This window comes from Leopardus geoffroyi, chromosome A1 (assembly GCF_018350155.1).
Source record: "Leopardus geoffroyi isolate Oge1 chromosome A1, O.geoffroyi_Oge1_pat1.0, whole genome shotgun sequence".
Taxonomy (NCBI): domain Eukaryota; kingdom Metazoa; phylum Chordata; class Mammalia; order Carnivora; family Felidae; genus Leopardus; species Leopardus geoffroyi.
The window spans coordinates 217,844,841-217,867,507 of NC_059326.1; the positions used below are offsets into that span (position 1 = coordinate 217,844,841).

Genomic DNA, 22,667 nt, shown 5'->3' on the forward strand with positions numbered 1-22,667 from the left:
GCCACATGGCTGTTCTAATCCTTTAAATGTACCCTCTGATGTTATACTTGTTATGTGATTAACAAAACTGAACTAAGAATCAGTGGCAGGCCCCCATAACACATATTTGTAACTCCTCAGGCTGCAAATAGAGGTCATGTGATATGAACTATGTCATGCCCTAGTACTTAGGAACTTTACTCACAGCCATTTTCAAGCAATTTTTTTTTCTGTTGATATTGGGTGAATTTCTTGACACAATGGATATTTTGTTGGATGCCAAGGGCATTTCTTATCTCCCAGCACATCAGTGATTGACTGAGACCCAACACATGCTTTCATTTTATAAACTCAAATAGCTAGCGCCAGAAATCTGACTAAGGCCCTGCCTTGGCATTCCATTGCCTTTATGAGCTGTCATCTGCTTTTTTTTGTTTGTTTATTTAAGGAACACCCTTTTATAGTAATTTTAAGTCATAATCTATATACAATAAAGTGTAAAGCTAATCTTAAGAGCTTGATGATGTCATATATGTTTATAGGTGCACACACACACACATTAGTAACTACTTTTCAGATCAAGGTATAGAGATTGTCCAGTATTTCTGAAAGTGTCATTTTCAGTTTCCCAATCAATATACCAAGACTCTGACTTCTATTATCACAAATAAGTTTTGCTTGTTTTTGAACTTTATATCAATGAAATTGTATGGCTCTTTAAAATGATTGTAGTCACTGGAAAGTATTTGAGATTCATACATGTTGTGGAATGCATCAGTATTTTGTTATTTAAGGCTGAGCAGTACTGAATTTTATCGATATACATAATTTCACGTTTCTACTATTGGGTGTCAGACTATTACAAATAAAACCTATATCAACAAATTTATACAAGTGTTTGAAGTGGGCATTGGCATATGGATACGTAATAAGAAGTACATGCACTTGGTCTAAGGGAAAGTATATAAATGATTTTTTTTTAATTTTTAATATTTATTTATTTTTGAGAGACAGAGACAGACGAACAGAGACAGAGGGTGACTGGGGGAGGAGCAGAGAGAGGGGAAGACACAGAATTCGAAGCAGGCTCCAGGTTCTGAGCTGTCAGCACAGAGCCTAACACGGGACTCGAACTCAGGAATCCTGAGATCATGACCTAAGCTGAAGTTGGACACTTAACTGACTGAGACACCCAGGTGCCCCTAAATGATTTTATTAGAAAATGCAAAAGCGTGTATCAGATCTGTGAAACAAGCTTCCTTCCAAATTGAACTGTTTTGCACAACGTATCTTTCTCAGTTTAATTTTTAATTTCAGGTTTTCTGGAATATGTGTAGCACTCCCCACTGAGCTTTCACAGCTGAAGCGTTTTGATGAAGAGTAATGCCATTGAGAACATTTTTATGTTTATTGACTAGTCAAGTATCAACTTTAATGAAATGCCTGTTTTCCTTTGACCCACTTTGTATTGGCTGGATTTGTCTTTTGTTTATTGACTTGTAGTATTTTCATATTTAGAGAGATGAGTCCTTTGCTACTTTATACTCTCTCTCTGCAGTCTGTGGCTTGATTCTCAATCTTACATGGACTTTTTTTTATAAATTTATAATTTGTGTTTTGTTTTTAATTAATAGAGTTTATTTTTTAGAGCAGTTTTGGGTTTACTGAAAAACGGACCATCCCTCTCCATTAACACCATGCAGTAGAGTGGTACATTTGTTACAACTGATGTGAACCATATTGTTACATTATAACTAAAATACATAGTTTACATTAGGGCTCATTCTTTGTGTTGTACAGTTCTATAGGTTTCGACAAATGAATTGTGTCTTGTATCCACCATTATAGTGTCATACAGAGTAGTTTGCCCCAAAAATCCCTTGTGTTGTATCTATTCATCCCTCCCTCCCTCTCCTGAATGCCTGGCAACCACTAGTAATTTGATTAAAGTTTTGCGCTTTCCTGAACATCACATAGAATTATACAGTGTGTAGTCTTTTCAGATTAGCTTCTTTCACTTACATTTAAATGTAATATGCATTTAAAGCTCCTTCACATCTTTTTTTTTTTAAACTTATAATTGATTTGTGAAGGGTAGAGAGAAAATGGAATATATAAAATGCTCAAAAAAAAAACGGAAAAAATGCAGAAAAAGATCAGACAAATAAACAAAAAATAAATAAAGAACCAGTAATTAATAGAAAATAATTACAAATATGGAGGATATTAAATCAGTTATACCAATCAAACTCTTTAAATGTGAGTCTAACACACCACTGGTAGAGAGTGGATAAAAAATATAAAAATACAAAATTCCACCATATGTTGTCTAAAATGAAACCACTTTATACTTAAAGTGGGTTAGATTAAAAGTACAGAGATGGAGAAAGATATTCCAAAGCAACAGTAATCAAAAGAAAGTTGGAGTAGTTAGATGAACTTCAGATACAGCTAATATCAGAACAAGAACATTTATCAGGGATAAATAGAAACATTACATAATGATAAAAAGGCCATTCCTCCAAAAAGACAACAATCCTTAATGTGTATGTACTTAACAGCAGAGTATCAAAAACACATTGTCTGTTGATGAGTATATTTTAATTTTCATTAAATAAAAATATTATTTGTATTTATTGTTTGGACCTATGGATTTTACAAAAGAAATATGTGCCTATTTCAATATCATGAAGTCAAGTTCATGTTTTTTCCAAGATGATCTTTTTGTTCCAGCTATCATATTTAAGTTTGTAATATATCTCAAATTAATTTTTATGGATTATGTGAGGTATGAATGAAGTTTCTTCTGTTTTTACATACCAATATCAATGGAGTTGCTACAGAATTTGCTGAGAATGCTTCCACAACAAAATTTCATTGGCACCTTTTTCTAAAATCAAGTATATCTGTGAGTTTATTTCTAGATTTCCTATTTTGTTCTCATTTGTCTATTTAATACTTCACTCTCTTCATTATTGTAATTCTAGAATAAGTTTTGAACTTTAACAATATAAGTTCTACTTTTTTCTTCTTCCAATTGTCCAGGCTACTCTAGGTCATTTGCATTCCCATGTAAATTTTAGTTTCAGCTTATCAATTTGTTGTAAAATGTAACACTGAAATTTTGATAGGGATAGTATTAACTTCATATATTACATATTATACATATTTTATATATGTACATATATACATATATATGTGGGGAACAACAAACATAATACAGAGCCTACATCAATAGGCCATGGGCTAGATATTTTGGTCATCTCCAATGCAATTTAATACATAGCATAATCTGATGAGTCTCACATGTGTATGTGAAAAGAATGCATATTATGAAGATGCTGGGCTGTGTGCTATTGAAGTATTATTGGGATTGATTTGGCTAAGAGCACTGCCAAAATATTCTGTACCTTTCCTATTATTTGTCTTTTTCTTCTCTAATTACTCAAATTAGTATGTTAAAATATCCAAATATAGATATCAGAATGAACTGTATATTGATACAACTGGTGTCATCTAGGCAGGTATATACACAGACTAGTAGTCAGCCATAAATTTCATTGTTCTGTCAGCTGAAAGGTTCTAAAAGCAACAACACCTAGTAGCAGTAAACACATTTAGCATTCTGATCTCGATTTCTACTGTCCTTCTCCAGTAAAGAGAACTGGGTCTTCCTGAAAAAAAAAGGATGATTCTAGGAATATAACAAGAAATACACAAGATCATTGTGGTGTACCTTGTGTTGCCAGAAATTAAGGACATGCACATAGACAAAAACACACTACAAAGATAGGAATATGGCAAAAGGACACAAGAATTGACTGTAAGGGCTCCCAGTGGGCAAAACTGAAAAAATTGGAGCAATGAAATACACTGGTATTAGCTCCCCCCCCCCCGCCCGCAAAAAAAATCCAAGAGTCCAAACTGATATAACTAAATAACAATAATAAGTAAAGGGGAGAGAATAAACAAGGCTCCCATGTAGAGAAATTTCAAATGATATATGAAGATAGTCTCCCTTCAAAGAGGTGTAACTCCCTACTCCTTAAATGTTGGCAGAATGTAGCGACTTCCTTTTAAAGAATATGGTAAGGGTTACCTGGGTGGCTCAGTCGGTTAAGCATCTGACTCTTGGTTTCAATTCAAGTCATGATCTCACCGCTCGTGGGTTTGAGCCCCACATCAGGCTCTGCACTGACAGCACAGAGCCTGTTTGGGATTCTCTCTCTCCTTGTCTCCCTGCCTCTCACCTGCTCATGCATACGCACTCTCTCTCTCTCAAAATAAATAAATAAACTTAAAAAAAAAATACAGTAAGAAAAGGGAGAAAGACCGTAACTGTGTAGGGCAGACACTGGACAAACACTAAGTCAACTAAGTTAGCGTCAACGGTGATATATCATGATTACAGAATATACCCTTGAAACGTGATGAAAAAGGCCACTGCTGTGGTCTTTATCCCCAAAACACATAATCCTAGAATAATCATGAGAAAGAACATGAGATAAAGTCCAAAAAAGGGATATATCACTATATGTGTATGACATACACTCTCAGAACTATGGAGATAATAAAAAACAGAGAGTCTGAGAACCTGTCACAGTACAAAGGAGTTTAAGGAGCATGAGGACTAAATGTAATGTGGAGCAGATAAAGATATGCGGTAAAAAGCAAGGGACTCTGAATAAGATATACACTTTAATAATAATTTATCAATATTGGTCCATTATTGTAACAAATATACCACAATATGAGGTTAATAACTAAAACTAAGTGTGAGGATGTGGGAAGTGATAGAGATAGCTTTGTAATTTTTGTGTAAATAAAAATATTCTAAAAACATTATTAATATACATGTAGAGGATTAGAAGAACATACCTATTATTTGTACATTTACTGCACATTGTACATTTGTATGTTGCTGCTTGTATAGCTGCTTTGATGATATGTGGGCAGTATTATGACTCACTGTGATCATCTGTTCTAAAATCTCATTATTTCAATTATATGTACTCAATGTATTAGTTTCTTGTAAGAAACAAAAACTAATCATTTCCATAATAAAACCCAACTGTGATTTGGATTGTCTGCTACTTCTTTTAGTTTTATGACAAGTGTTTCATTTAGAAATTTATTCTTAGCTCCATGAACAATAATGATTGTCATATCTTTCTGAGATAATGTCCCCTTCAGTGTTACTAAGTTTCTTCTGTATTATTTCTTAAAGTTTCTTTTGTTTAATTTTAATATAGCCCTACATGCTTTCTTATAATTAATATTTATGACATTTTTATTTTTTTTACTTTAAATTCATTTATACTATCATGTTGAAGGCTTGGCTCTTGTAATCTACATATACTTAAGTACCTTTTTGTAGTGGATTCTAATAGTCTTCTTACTTGAGTTTTTAAGCCCACTGATACTGATGTAATCACTCATATGTTTGTGTTTATATACTGCTGGCCTTCTTGTTTTACATTTGTTCTAATTATTCACCATTTACCTCTTGTTTCTTGCCTTTGTTTATAGAAAAATATTTCTCTCTGTCTCCTCAACTTTCTTTTTGTCTACTAATTAGCATTTCATTTTATTTCCACAGTTGCCATTTTAGCTTTATCTCCTTGTATTATTTAGCAGTTGCCCTGAGGATTATAAAAGGAATATAAGGATAAGGGTTATATCCATCCTTAACTTATTCAAGTCTAACTGGAATATGATGTCATTACTACATAGTGTTAAAACTTGGTGAAAGCAGAATTCCATTTACTTTGCTATTATTGTTATGTATGTTATGTTTACTATGCTATATAAATTTTATAATATGTTGATGTTATACAAGATTTAAACAGCCATTTTTCTTTTAAAAATACTTTAAGATAATCTCTTATGCCAGCTGTTTTGCTCTCATGAAGTCTCCTCATTTCTTTCTTTATATCAAGGATCCAATTTAGCATTATTTCCATTCAGCCTAAAGATATCTATTTAGTATTGCTTGAAGTGAAAGTCTTATTGCAGTGAATTCTCTCAGCATTTTTTTTTCTCTCTCAAAATACTATTTCTTAATTTTTGAAGGTTATTTTTACTAAACAGTTCTGGCTTCCATTATTTCTAATATGAAATCAGCTGTCTTTCTTGTTATATTTTTTAACCTAAACTTATGTTTATTCCTTGGATGCTTTTAAGATTTTTTTACCATTATCTCTTAAAAAATATTCTCTGTCATATTCTTTTCTCCCTTTTGCAACTGTAGGTGCATGAACATTATTCCAATTACATGTATGTCTGTTAGTAGCTCACATATTGGGATTGTCTGTGTTTCTGTTTCCATTGGAGATATATATATATATATATATATACACACATATATATTATATATATATATATATATATATATACACACATATATATTAAATATATATTAACATATATATTAAATACATATTTAAAAAACACATTTTCCTAGAACTTAGTAATTGACACATACTACTATATTACTATATTCTGGGAATTGTAGATGATACAGTCTTCTTGTCAAACATTGTTTTAAGAACTGTTTGAATGGGTCCATTTTAGTTTGTCTATTTTTAAAGAATTTTCATTTTTTAAGTTTTATTAAATCCTGGCGATTTTTTTAAGTAAGCTCTATACCCAATGTGGGGTTTGAACTTACAACCCCAAGATCAAGAGTCACATTCTCTACTGACTGAGCCATCAAGGCACCCTCTGTATTTTTTTTCTTAGGATGTATTCTTCACTCATAGACACAGTTGTTTCTCCCAAGGCATGGCTTTTCTCAATTCTTAACACCCACAACATTCAGTTAAGACTGAACCATTCTGGCTGTGCCCAAACTCCTCTCTTCCCATTCTTTGTAATCGGTGAAATACTCTATTAAAATTTTAGATCCCCAGAAATTTTCTATGCTAAGCCTCTGTGGACATGCACACTATATGATTCTACCATATTTACACAGATGCTCTGACTGGAGCACTCTGTGGCTCTCGCCCCTTTGTATCCTGTCTAGCAAATCGGTGCCACAGTAACAGCCCTGAATTCCCATCTCTGTTTTTCTCTGCCCGGCAGATTTGCCACTCTCTGTACATACTCCACATCCCTACAGTAAAATTTTTCCCAGGCAAACTGGTAGAATGAATTTATAACTCATTTTGTTGCTTCCCTTCTGTTGTGTAATTCCTAAAAACAGCGACTTCATGTAGTTTGTCTAGATTTTTAGTTGCTTACTATGAGAAGGTATGTCCAGCTAATGTTTCTTTAGTCAAAACTGGAAATCTTTATGGCATAACTACATTGCATATCAGTGGTCTTATATTTAATTTTCATTTACTCAAAACTGCGTATTAATATATTAGTTATAAACCCAATACTTAATACAAGTAAATTTAAAGATAATTCAATTTATCTGAAATAAAGAAGAAAAATCTAACTTGAAGACTGCTGCACAACACACTATTTTTAATATATTGGACATATATTTTAACATTATTAAGACATCAGAAGTATGATTAATCATTATTTTTAGTAACTGTCAGCTATAGCTCTTATATCATTCCTCTTTAAAAACTGAACAGTTAGAAAATTCCACATATATATTTTTTAGGAATATGTGAAGATTGTTGATAATAAGAGTTGGACGATATACCATACTTTTGAAATTAAAAACATGTTAAACAGGGGCTCCTGGTGGCTCAGTTGGTTCAGCACCCTACTCTTGCTCTCTGCTCAGGTCATTATCTCCTGGTTGGGAGATCGAGCCCCGCATCAGGCTCCATGCTGGGTGTGGAGTTTCTCTCTCTCCCTCTCCCCTTCTCCTTATTCTCTCTCTCTCTCTCTCTCTCTCTCTCTCTCTCCCCCCCCGTCTCTCTGTCTCTCTCTCTCTCTCCTTCCTCTTTTTCTCTTTTGCATGTGCGTGTGCAAAATAAATAAATAAAATAAACACTTTAAACAAAATTTAAAACAAGCAAGTAATCAAAAAACTCTTACATTCCTAAAAGAAAATGGATTAGGAATAAATTTGCTTGGATTTTGCAAACTTTGCCTTCAATTGTAGTCGTCTACAGGATATATATATATATATATATATATATATATATATATATATATACACATATATATATACACATATATGTATACATATATATGTATATATATGTATATTTGTTTTATATAATATATATAGATATATATTATAAGAAATTGGTTTATATGATTAAGGAGGTTGGGAAGTCCCAAGATCTGCAGTTGGTAAGCCAGAGATTCAGGAGAATCAATGACATAGTTTCACTGGGAGTCTGAAGACTTGAACGTGTTACGTTCCGGTCTGAGTCTAAAGGCAGGAGAAGATCAACGTCCCAGCTCAAACACAGTCAGGCAGAGAAAGCAAATTCCGTTTCTCAGGTTTTCAATAGATTGGATGATTCATACCTAAAATGGGGAGAGTAACCTGCTTTACCTGGCCCATCAATTCCAATATTAATCTCATCCAGAAACACCCTCAGATACACTCAGAATAATGTTTAACCAAAGATCTGGGCATCCAATGGCACAATCTGACACATAAAATTAACCATGATAAGGCCACTTCTTCTTAACTTGGCACTCACACATATCTCCTTAAGTCATGCTAATCTCAAAGAAAGACAATAACAAGGTCATAATTCTGCCTAACAGAATACAACTATTCTGCACACAACTGGGATTACACTAACCCCTTTCCAGAAGAGGTATAGTCCTTTAGTGATGTGTATTCTTCTCCTTGGTATCTTGTAACATAAATACAATAATGTAAAATTAATAATATTTAAATACTGTGATAACAAGTTCATGTATCTTATGTTACATGATAAAGGAAAAAAATGGGAAAAAACAAAGAAATTTGTTTATAAAAAACACACTGTATTCATAACAAAATAAGGAGTAAGTACTCAATGAGTCATTCTATAACTAGACACATTCTGTAACTAACAAATAACTGGTATTTGTAACTGCTTTCCTCCACTACCCATTCTGTATTCCCTTTGCCTTCAGGAAGCACCTAATATGGTTATGGCTCTTTCTCTGGCGGGGTGATTCAAACCTTGATTCCTGAAGGGTCTGGAACACTAGTAGTCGTTTATGGACTGGGTTGTTGTAGTTTTTCATTGATCTTAATCACAGGGCATAGTAATACTAAGAGACACTCTAAGGGATCTCTTGTATTCCAAGTACTGCTCCTTGCCTCCATTTCCCCATTATAGTCAGAACCAATCACCTTGGCAATACAGTAACTCTATTATTTGCCTATTGATTTAGAGGCATGAGGAGTCCAACAATCTTAGCTTACAATTCAATGAAATTATTTTTTTGTCTCCTGGTGGAAAAATTTCCCCATCTCTCTAGAACTAAGAACTCTAGGCCAGCATAGCATAAGGTCTCAGGAACAGGGAATAAAAATTTTGCTAGTGGGTTACTAGGGGTAATAGTGAAAGATGCCTCTCCCATTTCCACTCCTTAATTCTTGGACCTGTGAATCCTGAAACAACACCATTTGTTGGATGCTGATTCAGAGCATATGTAGCCTTCAAGATAAACTCAACCCAGCTCTGCAAGGCATCAGCACCTAGCTGTCATAGTAACAGAGTCTTCTAAAGACCATTCCATCATTGTGCCAAATCAGCTGCTTCAGGATGGTGTGGACCATGGACCACGGTAAGACCAGTGAATCCCAAGAGTATTTACTTATTGTTGCACTTGTTTCACTGTGAAGTGATTTGCTTGATCAGAACTAATACTGTATGGAATACCATTAAGACATGCTGTAAGTCTATGGATGGTAATTTTGGCAGAAACACTGTGTGCAGGAAGGCAAATACATATCCAGTGTAAGTGTCTATACCAGGAGTAATAATAGTAGTAATAATAATAGTAATAATAATTAAAAAAAAAAAAACCAAAAACATTGTCCCAATGCACCTGGGTAGCTCAGTAGGTTAAATGTCCAACTCTTGGCTTTAGCTCAGGTCATGATCTCACAGTCTTATGAGTTCGAGCCCCATGTCGGGCTCTGTGTTGGCAGCGTAGAACCTGCTTGGGATTCTCTCTATTCCTGTCACTCTTTACCCCTTTCCTGCTCATGCTCTCTGTATCTCTCAAAATAAATAAATAAGCTTAAAACAAAACAAAACAAAATAACAGCATCATACCTTTCAGGATGGAAGCATTCCCGTGTAATTGACTAGTTATCAGGAAGCTGGATGATCACCCAAGGAAATGGCACCATATTGGAGGCTCAATGTTGGTCTCTACTGCTTGCACATTGGGCATTCAACAGTAACTGTAGCCAGATGGTCCTTAGTCAGTGGATGTTCAAGTTGTTAAACCCATGTATAACTTCCACTCCTGCCACCATGGCCGCTTTGTTCATGAGCCCACTAGGAAACGACAAAACTGGCTGAGGAAAGAGATTGACTTGTATACACGGACCAAATCATCCTATCTTCTCAGGTGCTGGGCCCCACTCAAAACTAGCAGCTTTTCAGGTGTTTCAGTAAATGGATAGAAATAACATATCCAAATGAAAAATACTCTACCTCCAAAGACCACGAGGTATTGGGCTTCTGTTTTGGTTGGAGGATGGGGAAGATACAGCAATTTATCTTTTACTACAGAATGGATTTAGGATCCCACTGGGCCCACTATTAGACAGATGTCAGGTAAAACTCCATCAATCACCTGACTTCCTCATACCTCTACTCTGGTTGGCAGATCACACTGATTTGGGTTTCCTGGAGTCAATGAGAATTCAGAGCTTGTGTCCAGGACTCTTCAGGTGTCTGATTACTTCCTTTTTATCCAGCACACAGTTACCTTGGTAAAAGGCATAGGCCCATTTGCGGAAGGCCAGGAGAAAGATTAATAGTATGAATGTTCAGGCAAGTACTGGGGACCTTCCTCAAGAAGACTTGAGCATCCCTTTCATTCAAAGGGTCTGGGTCTGTTAACTGGCTCAAGTCTGGGGATGGACTGAGGAGTCATGACTCTCTTGTTTTTACCTTCAAGTTAGTCTTTCTTTTTTTTGATCTTGAACTCTTCTGCTTTTATAGATCAAGGGAGAATTTGGTAGACTTCTTCCTATCTACATACGCATCTATATAATTTAAATTTTTAGCTTATTTTGCATGTACATTTAAATTTTTCAAATTTCTAAAAACAACTGTAGCTGGCAAAATTATGATACTGTTGATTTTGTACAAAACATGATACTGTTGGACAATAATAGCTAGCATTTTAAAACATTATTTAGGATTTATTGTGCTTTCATGGTTTTATTCAAGTTTAAAAGAGGCAAATAAGTTATTTCCAGGGAGGGAGGACTACTTGGTACATTGAGATCTGAAGAAAATAACTATATTTTGGTACTCATATTTCTTCAGGAATTTTATGTGGGCTTTGTTCTATAATAGATAAGCAATAGTCATAAGATTTCTACTTTATTTTCATTGATCCTATAAAATTGCTGAGTGTTGATTCCATATAGAAGATATTATACTTACGTTATAATAGGTTTTGCTATTGATTTCTATCAACTCTAAGGGTGTAATTGAAAATTAATAATGTACATGATGGAAAAATCCAGTATTTTAATATAGCATCTTTTGTTTTTTGTTAGATTACACCAGATAATAAATATTGTGTTTTCATTCTTAAAATGAAATTGTAAATTAAAGATACTGCTTTAAAATATGTGCTTGATTTTATGTGACATAATTCTTTTAAAATGGTAGTTTATTTTATTTTCTTATGGCATTTTAAATTAAGAGAATAAAGAGTACACATAAAATATCATGGCAGACATTAGAACGGATAGGAATAGGATGTAAATCTAAATTATGATTTCAATATAGGAATGACTAAAATATAATTCTGTTGCAAATATTTCATTTTGTAAATAAATTCAATATTTTCAGACCACAAACTTATTCTGAAAATTTTGTAGTTTAATTTCTCTCTGGACACCATATTCAGTCCAAGTAGCATAATTTTAATACTGAAGTTTCCTTGAAATTTTTAAAATCAAATATAAAATCATTCAGAGAAAATTGTAGTGATTATGATTACCATGTTTGTCTGAATATTTTTTCAGCCTTCAAAATACTTTAAATGAGGAGAAATGTTTGAAAAGTGAGTGGTTTCCATTGGTATTTGAATCTAAGTAAGATATAAAAATATAACTCCTGGGGCAGCTGGGTGGCCCAGTGGGTTAAGCATCTTACTCTTGATCTCTGCTTAAGTCATAATCTCACAGTTCATGAGTTAAAGTCCCACATCAGGCTCTGCTCTGATGGTGCAGAGGCTGCTTGGGATTCTGTCTCTCCTTCTCTCTGCCTCTCCCCCATTTGTGCTCTCGCTCTCTTTCAAAATAAATAAACATGAATATGAATATGAATATATGAATATAAATATAATATAAATATAAATATAAGTATATATCCCAATGTACCACTGGTTGCAGCCTACATAACCTGCAAAAAGAAGGAAGATCTCTCCCTGCCCCAGCAACAATACACTAATCAGCACTTGCAGCCAATGAGAAGCAGCCACAACCTCAAAATTTTGTTCTTCTCCAATGAACTTTTGTTTAAAAAACAATCTTCCTCAATTTCCTCCTAAAACCTAACAAAAGCTGACCGTCACTTTTTCTCAGATTTGCCTATAGCTTGCCACAGTTTGCTTGTCCTGAATTAGAGTTCTTCTTCTCTTCCTGAATAAACTCATTTTTCTAATAAAATACCTGGCTATTTTTTTTAGGTTGACATATTGGAATTATGTTAAATACATGGAAAACTAAAAAGGAATGATATACAAAAAATTAAAAAATACTTTGTATTCATGTGTATATATGTAAAATTTCCATTGACGTTGTTTTTCTCCAGTTTTGATTTAATTTCCAATTAGTTAACATACAGTGTAATGTTAGCTTCAGGATTAGAATTTAGTGATTCAACTCTTACATACAACACCCTATTCTCAACACAGTGCCCTCCTTAATCCCTATCACCCATTTCATCCATCCCCCCCACCCACTTCCCCTCTGGTAGCCATCACTTTGTTCCTTACAGTTAAGAGTCTGTTTCTTGGTTTTCCTTTCTTTCCCCCACACCTCACCCATGTTCTTTTGTTTTGTTTCTTAAATTCTACAAATGAGTGAAATCATATGGTATTTGTCTTTCGATAACTGACTTATTTTGCTCAGCATAATACTCTCTAGCTCTACCCACATTGTTGCAAATGGCAAGATTTTATTCTTTTTATGGCTGTGTAATATTTTATATATAACTATATAACTATGTTTGTGTGTGTGTGTGAGTACACACACACACACACACACATATATTATATATGTCACTTCTTTATCCATTCATCAATAGACATGAACATTTGGGCTTTTTCCATAATTTGGCTATTATTGATCACGCTGCTTTAAATTTCAGAGTGCATGTATTCCCTCAAATTAGTATTTTTGTATCCTTTGGGTAAATACCTAGTAGGCAGTTGCTGGATTGTAGGATGGCTCTATTTTAGCTTTTTGAGGAAACTCCATGCTGTTTTCCAGAGTGACTGCACCAGTTTTCATTCCCACCAGCAGTGCAAGAGGGTTCCCCTTTCTCTGCATCTTCGCCAACACCTGTTGTTTCCTGTGTTGTTGATTTTAGCCATTCTGATAGGTGTGAGATGATATCTCATTGTACTTTTGATTTGTACTTCCCTGATGATCAGTGATGTTGAGCATCTTTTCATGTGTCTGTTAGTTATCTGCATGTCTTCTTTGGGAAGATGTCTATTCGTGTCTTCTGCTGATTTTAATTGGATTATTTTGGGGGGGTGTAGAGTTTTTTATATATATTGCATATTAACCCTTTATCACAGATGTCATTTGCAAATATCTTTTCTCCCATTCTGTAGGCTGCTTTTTAGTTTTTTTTTATTGTTTCCTTCATTGTGCAGAAGCTTTTGATCTTGATAAAGTTCCACTAGTTCATGTTTGCTTTTGTTTCCCTTGCCTCTAGTGACGTATCATAGCAACTTCTATGGCCCATGTAAAGAAGTTATTGCCTGTGTTCTCCTCTAGGATTTTTATGGTTTCAGGTCTCATATTTAGGGCCTTAATCCATTTTCAATATTTTTATGTATGGTGTAAGAAAGTTGTCTAGCTTCATCCTTTTGCATTTTGCTGTCCAGTTTTCCCAACACCATTTGTTGAAGAGACTGTATTTTACCCATTGGATATTCTTTCCTGCTTTGTTAAAGATTAACTGACCATACAGCTGTGGCTTCATTTCTGGGTTTTCTATTCTGTTCCATTGATTTATATGTCTATTTTTGTGCCAGTACCATAAGGTTTTACTACACCTTTATAATATAACTTGAAGTCCAGAATTGTGATGCCTCCAGATTTGCTTTCCTTATTCAAGGTTGCTTTAGTTATTCAGAGTGTTTTGTGGTTCCATACAAATTTTTAGATTGTTTTTTCTAGCTCTATGAAAAATGCTATTGGTATTTTGATAGAGATTGCATTAAATGTGTAGACTGTTTTGGGTAGTATAGACATTTCAATGATATTTGTTCTTCCAATCCATGAGCATGGAATGTCTTTCCATATTTTTGTCACCTTCAATGAAATCCTAGCAATTTAAAAGAATAATATCAATCGTTCTCTTTGGAATTTTACAGTTTAGTGGGCACAATAAATAATTTCACCAAATGTGGTGAATATCACGCTAGGACAATGAAATATGCTTTGTAACTACAGAGCTGGCATATGTGTTCTAATCTAGAGAGTAGGAAAAGTCATCCTGATTTTAAATGAGATATGATAAATGTTTAATTAGGAGACAATGCAGAGAAGAGAAAGGGTGTTAAAGGGTAAGAGGAAAATATGCAAACATCAAGAATAAAAACTGGAACAGTATTCTCTGAGAAATGAAGAAGATAGAACAAGGCAAAACAATATAATTGGTTGGTACAGAATGGTAACGAAGTGGGTACAGGTGGCAGTAATGTATCTGGAGATGAGGATAAGATTATGGAAGATGTATAAATAAGGTGATAGAGTCCAAAAAATTAGAATAATAAAAGTAAAGATTATTTTTGTAAAGAATATTATGTCTTTTTAATAGAACAGGCTTAGATTAAACACACATGCACACATACACACATACACACACACACACATTTGCCCAATAGAACACAAAAATTTGCATGAGTATAACCCAGGTTTGTAAGACTTTAGATTTATATTTCTCTTGCCCTGTACCTTGTTGAAGATTTTTAATCTAAGAGGTAACATGACCAGATTTGTGACGTTGAAAATCACCTCCCTGGGGCACCTGCATGGCTCAGTTGGTTAAGTGTCCAACTTCAGCTCACATCATGATCTCAAGGTTAGTGAGTTCGAGCTCCATATCAGGCTGTCAGTACAGAGCCCACTTTGGATTCTCTGTCTCCTTCTCTCTCTGCCCCTCCCCTGATCATGCTTTCTCTCTCGCAAAAATAAATAAACATTTTTTAAAATTATTTAAAAAAAGAAAAGAAAAATCACCTTTATAATGGAAAACTCTTTGGAGTAGACTGCGAGGGGTGGCAGACATTAATTAGGAGATTGCTACAGTGGTCCAGATAAGATACGATGCAGGACAAAACCAGGGTGATAGCCATAGGATGGAGATACATAGATGGGTAGGGAAGGGGTTTCAGAGAAGACTGCATATGATTATTTTGGCACTGAGATTAAAAGTAAAGAAGAGTAAAATATGCATCCCAAGTTTCTTATTTTGGCTACCATAAAAAAACTATTTAAAAAGTCAAATAATTCAAAGATACAATGGGACACAGAAATAGGTGGAGCCAGGAAGTAATGGGAATTTTGGGATATATGATAGAAGACAACATAGTTGTCTTCTAGGGGACAGGCTAGTTAAGACTCAAGTTTCAGAACAGTGTTAGGTTTGAAAAAATGTCAAGATTTTTTCCAATTCTAAATTTCTGTGAATACATGATCTGTTTGTCTGTTTTAAGTACTCAGTAGACTGCCTCCTACATTAAAAAGTCTATTTTTTAGTTGGTTATGTATCAGAAGAAAAATAATTTATGAAAAAATATGTATACGGCCAGTGGAAAAGCCCTGTGTTTTTTATATCAACTGAATTTTAAAGAAGTCTATAAAATAAGTAAATTTCCAAACAAACAAACAAACAAACAAACAAAGGATATCCTGGTTGAAAGTGTACTCTCCCAAAATCATATAGAGAAGAATCTTTGAAATAAAATTCCATCCCTCTGGTTTCTCTGAAGACAGAGCCTCTGAATCTACAAATATTTTACTGATGAGAGGTAAAATCAGTTTGCAGTTATGGTATATATTCTAAACTTATCATGAAAAGTTCAAAACGTCTCACATCATCTCTTAGTTTAGTGATATTAAATGTAACCAGGAGTATGTCACTATTTTATACTCAAGCTCTAGGTTTATGGATGTTTTGTTTTTTCTTGTTAATGTGTCACAGTTTAAATCTTTGAATCATTCAACACTGTGTTTCAAAAGATATATTATTCATTTTTATTTCATTGTAAATTTAGTCCCCTATGATGTACAGATGTAATTATTTAACATTTTTGAGAATGATAAAACTGGAATGTTTAGTATTCTCACCTGAAAATTAAGATAACAACTGTGATCGTTGTTTTAATGACATTATGTGAAGAGTTGATATGTGCCAAAATTAATTTTTTTCTGTAATAGCAATGCATGTATTTATAGAACTTTTCTTTTCTGCCTCTCTGAAGCTTCACACTGACCAAGATAAAGGAGATGGAAATTTAAAATACATATTAACAGGAGATGGGGCTGGCAGTCTGTTCGTTATAGATGAAAATACAGGAGATATTCATGCTGCAAAGAAATTAGACAGAGAAGAAAAATCCCTATACATTCTTCGTGCCAAGGCTATAGACAGAAAGACTGGGCGGCAGGTGGAGCCGGAATCTGAATTTATTATTAAAATCCATGATATCAATGACAATGAACCAAAATTCACAAAAGACTTATACACTGCCAGTGTTCCTGAAATGTCTGGAGTCGGTAGGTATATGTTAATCCATGTAAACTAACATTTTTATTTGTTTGCTAAGGTAATAATTATGGACATACAGTTACCATATATGGTTCTTTCAAGATGAGAACTATAACTGAAAACTACTATTTAGTTTTAACTGTCTCACTTCTAATTATTTTCAATTGTATATATTTCAATGATTCCTGCTATGGTGTACCTTATACCTAAAATGATATCTAAAAATATGATCTAACAATATGATTAATGAGAGCAGTTATTCCATTGCATTTCTACCAACACCTTCACCTCTACTCAACTGCTATTCAAATAGCAGTCAAGATGAATGTATTTCTGCTTGAAATAAAAAAAGGGATATCAAATAGTGTCAGCAGTTTTCGACAGTTTTGCTTGCATTATTTTGCATAACAACTAATACTTGCATTTGACAAATTTCTTTTGATCATCTCATTTGATCATTGAAACAACTTCATGTGGAAAGAATGGGAAATAGAACTTTAAATCCCCATTCTGTTAATTAGGAGCCAGGATTCTGAATGATTAAGCAGCTGAATTAAGATCAAATAACCTGGTAGCCTAATAACAATATTCCAAGCCTTTTAATATTATTTTAGTTGTGTTCTACTACCAAATAATAGTTTATCATGCAAACTGAAAATAATTGTTTCATTTTTTTAAGGCTGCCTACAATTTTAAAAAACATTTGTTATTATGTAATTTATCTGTATGTGTATGTTTAGATGTCTTAATAAAATAAGAGCTATTAAGTCATTACATATTTAAAAAGAAGTGATATAAACTTGCTATAGTATCTAAAATATGCACAACTGATTTTCATAATTTGATACTATGTAGTTGGATATTATTTCATCATTGTTCAGTGATTAACTTTGACATTATTACAATTAGTACATGTTTCAGCCTAAAATAGTTTTTTATGAGGAAAACAAAATTATAACCACCTTTGCTGAGTGAAATGATATAAAATGTTTCTTAACTATGTGTGTCATCTAAACAGAAGAACCAGGGGTTTGCAAAGAAGTGATTTCTTTTCACCTCAAATGAAATCTCATCCATCTGAGAAAAGAGGCAGTTCTCTTATCTTTTAGGTATTCATTCCAATATTATGAAAGAGAGTTATCAAATTAGACAGGAGTCCTAGGAAATCATACAGCCTAGGATGAAATATGAGTTGCTGTGTTTTCTTTAATATTTTAAAATGTTAGCTTGGTATAGATCCGTGGAAGTACTGGACTGATCCATATAGGTCGACCAGTGGGATAATGTAGATACATATGATGATGTCTTTATGGGCTTATATTTGAGATGAGGATACAACTAAAATCATACGTTCCATTTCAACTGCCTGTTGATGAGTATTCTAAAGTAGTTTGGTTTTCTGGTAACACCCTTTAACCTTGATAACACATTATTGTTTACCCTGCATATATGTTATTTTACCAGGTATTTTGACAAATAGTACAAAAACTGTCACTTATCCTTCTGGAAATAGATTTTATATACATACAGGAATAAAAAGTATAATTTGGATGACAGATATTTGAATAAGACGCATTTTGATAATAACTGATTTATAGTTGAATAACTTTTAAAGTTTTCAAAGAATTAACTCAATTAACTCATTTTAAAAACCAGAATACTTATTTATCAGAGACTATTTATATTTAAACTCAGATACCTGCATTTTCTCCCATATTATTTTGTGCTATTTAATGGAATATTATCTCTTATTCTGTATATTCCGATCATTTATCTAATTCAAACATATTCTATCTCATCTAGGTTACATTAATATTTATCAAATACGTAATAATATCAGGACTAGAGTAAGCACTTGTATATTTTATTTAAAAAAAATCTTTGTTCATTCCATACCATAAAATACAGAATATATAAGTTTATACACGGAAGAAGGCTTATAGATTATTTTGTGCAAAAAGCCCTTCCTGTAAGGCAATCTATATTTATATAAACTTTAAAATATGGGCAGCACAATTTCTTATTGTTGCAGCCTTAAAAATGCATATTTGGTGGGGTACCTGGGTGGCTCAGTTGGTTAAGCAACTATCTTTGGCTCAGGTCATGATGTCGCAGTCTGTGAGTTCAAGCCCCGCGTCGGGCTCTGTGCTGACAGATCACAACCTGGAGCCTGCTTCAGATTCTGTGTCTCCCTCACTCTCTACCCCTCCCCTGCTCTGTCTCTCTTTCTCTCTCAAAAATAAATAAACATTATTTTTTTTAAGTGAGAATTTGAGTAATTGTCAATTTTATTGCCTCTGTGCCTAGAATTCCAACAAAACAGAAAAGACAACAACAACAACAACATAGAGATGTATGGCTCTGGTTGCAGCTTTTCATATTAATAAAAGAGGATTTAAAAGTTACAGATAGATCTTGATCCTATTTATGGAGGATAGTTATTATTAGTACTAAAATTGACATCACTGTATTAATTGCTTCCTGTTTGGCCCAACAATAGACTTCGTATGTGTATCTAGTTTTAAATATAAATGTACGTATTATACATACACATAGAAGACACTACATTTGATTTAAGCACTTATTTTAATAAATAAGTAAAAATGAGCCCAAAAGAATTAAACTGGCTTGCCCCAAAACACAGTTTATTACTATACTATTGTAAACAGAAAAACAATGTTTAATAAATGCAGGGAAAGCTGGATAATTTTAATGCCTTACTATTTGTCCCCACTGTAAAATAGTTATGCTTATTATGCAAAACATAGTTTGGAACACTTCCAATTTTATTAGATTCTTAGTAATTCCTCAAAAGCAACATTTTTTAAGTTTTTATCTCTTAATTCAAATGCCCCCTCATTAAAATTAAATCCAAATAAGAGGAAAGGGAGTGAGTGCATTTTGCATTAAGATTTTAGACCTGTTAATATATAAAACATGTCTAAATAAAGTCTATAAATTTTATATTTTTAAATTATATGGTTCTTTTGTCATCATCCTGCTTTAAGGGAAAATAAATATTAACTCACTATAATTTTGTAGATGTTATTTCTATGCTTTTACTGATATAAATAATCAATTGCAGAGAAAAACTAAAGGATGATCTTAAACTAATAGTTAAAGCCCATGCATAATCAGACAACAAAAAGTGCTTCTATAAATGAAGTAATGCACAGTCATTTAATTCTAATATTATCTTCCTTATATTAGTGATTTTCACTTAAACCAGAGCTAAAAAACTACTACTTCTAAAATAAAATGAAATTTCTTTATTATTATCCTACCCTTCTCCCCAATATACCCCCAATGGTCTCGATACTGTCCCTTTCTTCCTATTTTTGTCCGAAGTGTCTCTCCTGTTTCTCTCACACCAACTCCTCTCCTTGCTCTATCTCTCTGCCCCTACTTCCTTCTGTCAAAACCATATGCCACATTCCATTGTGTTGCTCAGAATCACTTTTTAGTTAAAATTAAAAGACTCTAATTGTTGAAATCTTAAATGCATTAGCATCTTCCGATCAGAACACATAATCTGGACAATATTTAAGGATATATAATGAAGGCAAATGGGATGCATTGATTTTAATATTTATAGCAGAGCCCAACTTTTTTCTCATTGACTGGGTAGTTCACCATACTGGTCTCTCAAAAACTTACCCAGTTCCTCTCCAACACCATCACTTCAACAAGAAATCCTTTTGCAGTTTTCACAGTTGGCACATATAACTCATCAATGAACCCTTTATGACTTAACCCAAGCCCTTTCTTAGCATTCACTACCTGTGGATTCAATAACATGTCTAATCACAGCCTTAATGCCAGACAAGCCACTTAGTAAAGAATTTAGAGTGGTGTTTCTTTCCTCAGATTGTCTAGGATGCATCCCATCTCTGTCACCTACCAGGTGACCATGAGCCACTTCTATATGTCTCAAGGCCTATATCTTATGCTAATCATAAGAATAAAGTAATCATACAAATTAAGGGCTGGGTATTCTGCCTCATCTACCTTACAGTCTATAAACGTACATTCTCATTATGACTTTCTGCTGGAAACCATGCTGGGCTTCAGTTAAAATCTGAATAAGACCAGACAGGCCCCTGCCTTTGGAGAGATTACATCATACAGGACAAAGCCTGCAAATAAATTTATCATGATACGACAAATGTCATGTCATATGATACATTTGTCATTTAAGCTTCACTATAATTTTTTAATCTTTGTTTAATATAAAAGTAAAATATTTAGATTATTTGAGAGCAAATGAAAATTATAAGTATTTCAGAATATTCAGAGGGAGATAAAAATCAAAATCTTTTAATTCATCTTTATAAACGCATATTTACGAAATTGGTACAAAAAACATAAAAACCACCTTCTAATTTTATTGCTAAATAGTACTAACTGATAATAAGTCATTGCATTTATGCAAAAAAAAGTACAACTCTCCATTCCCTAATGTCCAACACATTAAGTACTTCTCTTTTTTCATTCTGCTATTATAAATATCATAGTATTAAGCTGTCAGTGTTTATCAGGGTTTATCAGCATTCCTAATCATTACCATGAATCTACAAGAACAGATCGTAGTTTATATGAGTGTTTTTAACATTTTAGTTACATTACAAAATTGATTTTTATTATTTAGATTGAATTATTTTTTTCTTTTTTAGGTCAAGTATTTTTGGATATGTTCAAAGATCACATACCTACAATAAAAAGCAAACAATAGAAAACAAATTTAACAGCAAAATACATTATTAAAAGTGTCAAAAGGTATAGAGAAGTGTTTTTACCTGTTTTCACTATGAAATTATACCCACAGTAAAAGAAAAATGAAACTGGTTAGGAAAATACCGGTCATGAAATTGATGAATTCACTACTTACATTTAGAATACTGATTACACTTAATAATTCATGTTTCAAATAATCCTCAAGTATGAAAATAATTATTATTCTCACTAATATATGTTCCCATAAAATTATATTTAAAAATTCAATATAAGTCAGAAAAACACTTTAGTTGAACTTATAAACATTATTGTATTCTATTGGATTATACATATTATATTATAATATAACTATTATTTTTGCCTTGGTCTGGCTAGGACATGAGTGAGTGTTCTTTAAATGACAAAGGAGTACCCCTGGGATGGACGAGTGAGTTGTACTGTGTCTTCTTGCAGAACATATCAATTCTGTTGCAGCTGAGGAAACAGAGGCCTCAAGAGAAAAAACTCAAGTTTTCTATGCTAATTAATTTTGAAAAAAAAAAACATAAAAACGAATGCTGCTAGATTCCTGTGTTAGTATTCAGATACATTGATGGGAAATGAGCTGTTAGTATAATCTTAACATACAATTAATAATTTTTAAGCATATACATGCAAATTTTGAGAAACATTCATTACAACTAAATTAGACCAGTTCTGAGTGTGTAACGTATGGGGGTTTTAAAGTAAGTGATACGGCCAATATGGAATTTGCCCTGTCCTAAAGAATTTCACAATCTAGGTAGAATCAGAGTCAAACTTCGGAAAATTCTATGTAGTATACTAGAA

General features: G+C 33.2%; 1 protein-coding gene across 1 annotated transcript in view; it reads left to right on the top strand.

Moving 5' to 3' along the window:
• The window catches only part of CDH9 (cadherin 9), a 135,143-nt gene that overhangs the window by 84,059 nt on the left and 28,417 nt on the right, over positions 1-22,667 (top strand). The window contains exon 3 of the mRNA XM_045441311.1: positions 16,819-17,113. Coding sequence (XP_045297267.1) covers positions 16,819-17,113 — 295 coding nt within the window. The remainder of the gene's footprint in view (positions 1-16,818; positions 17,114-22,667) is intronic.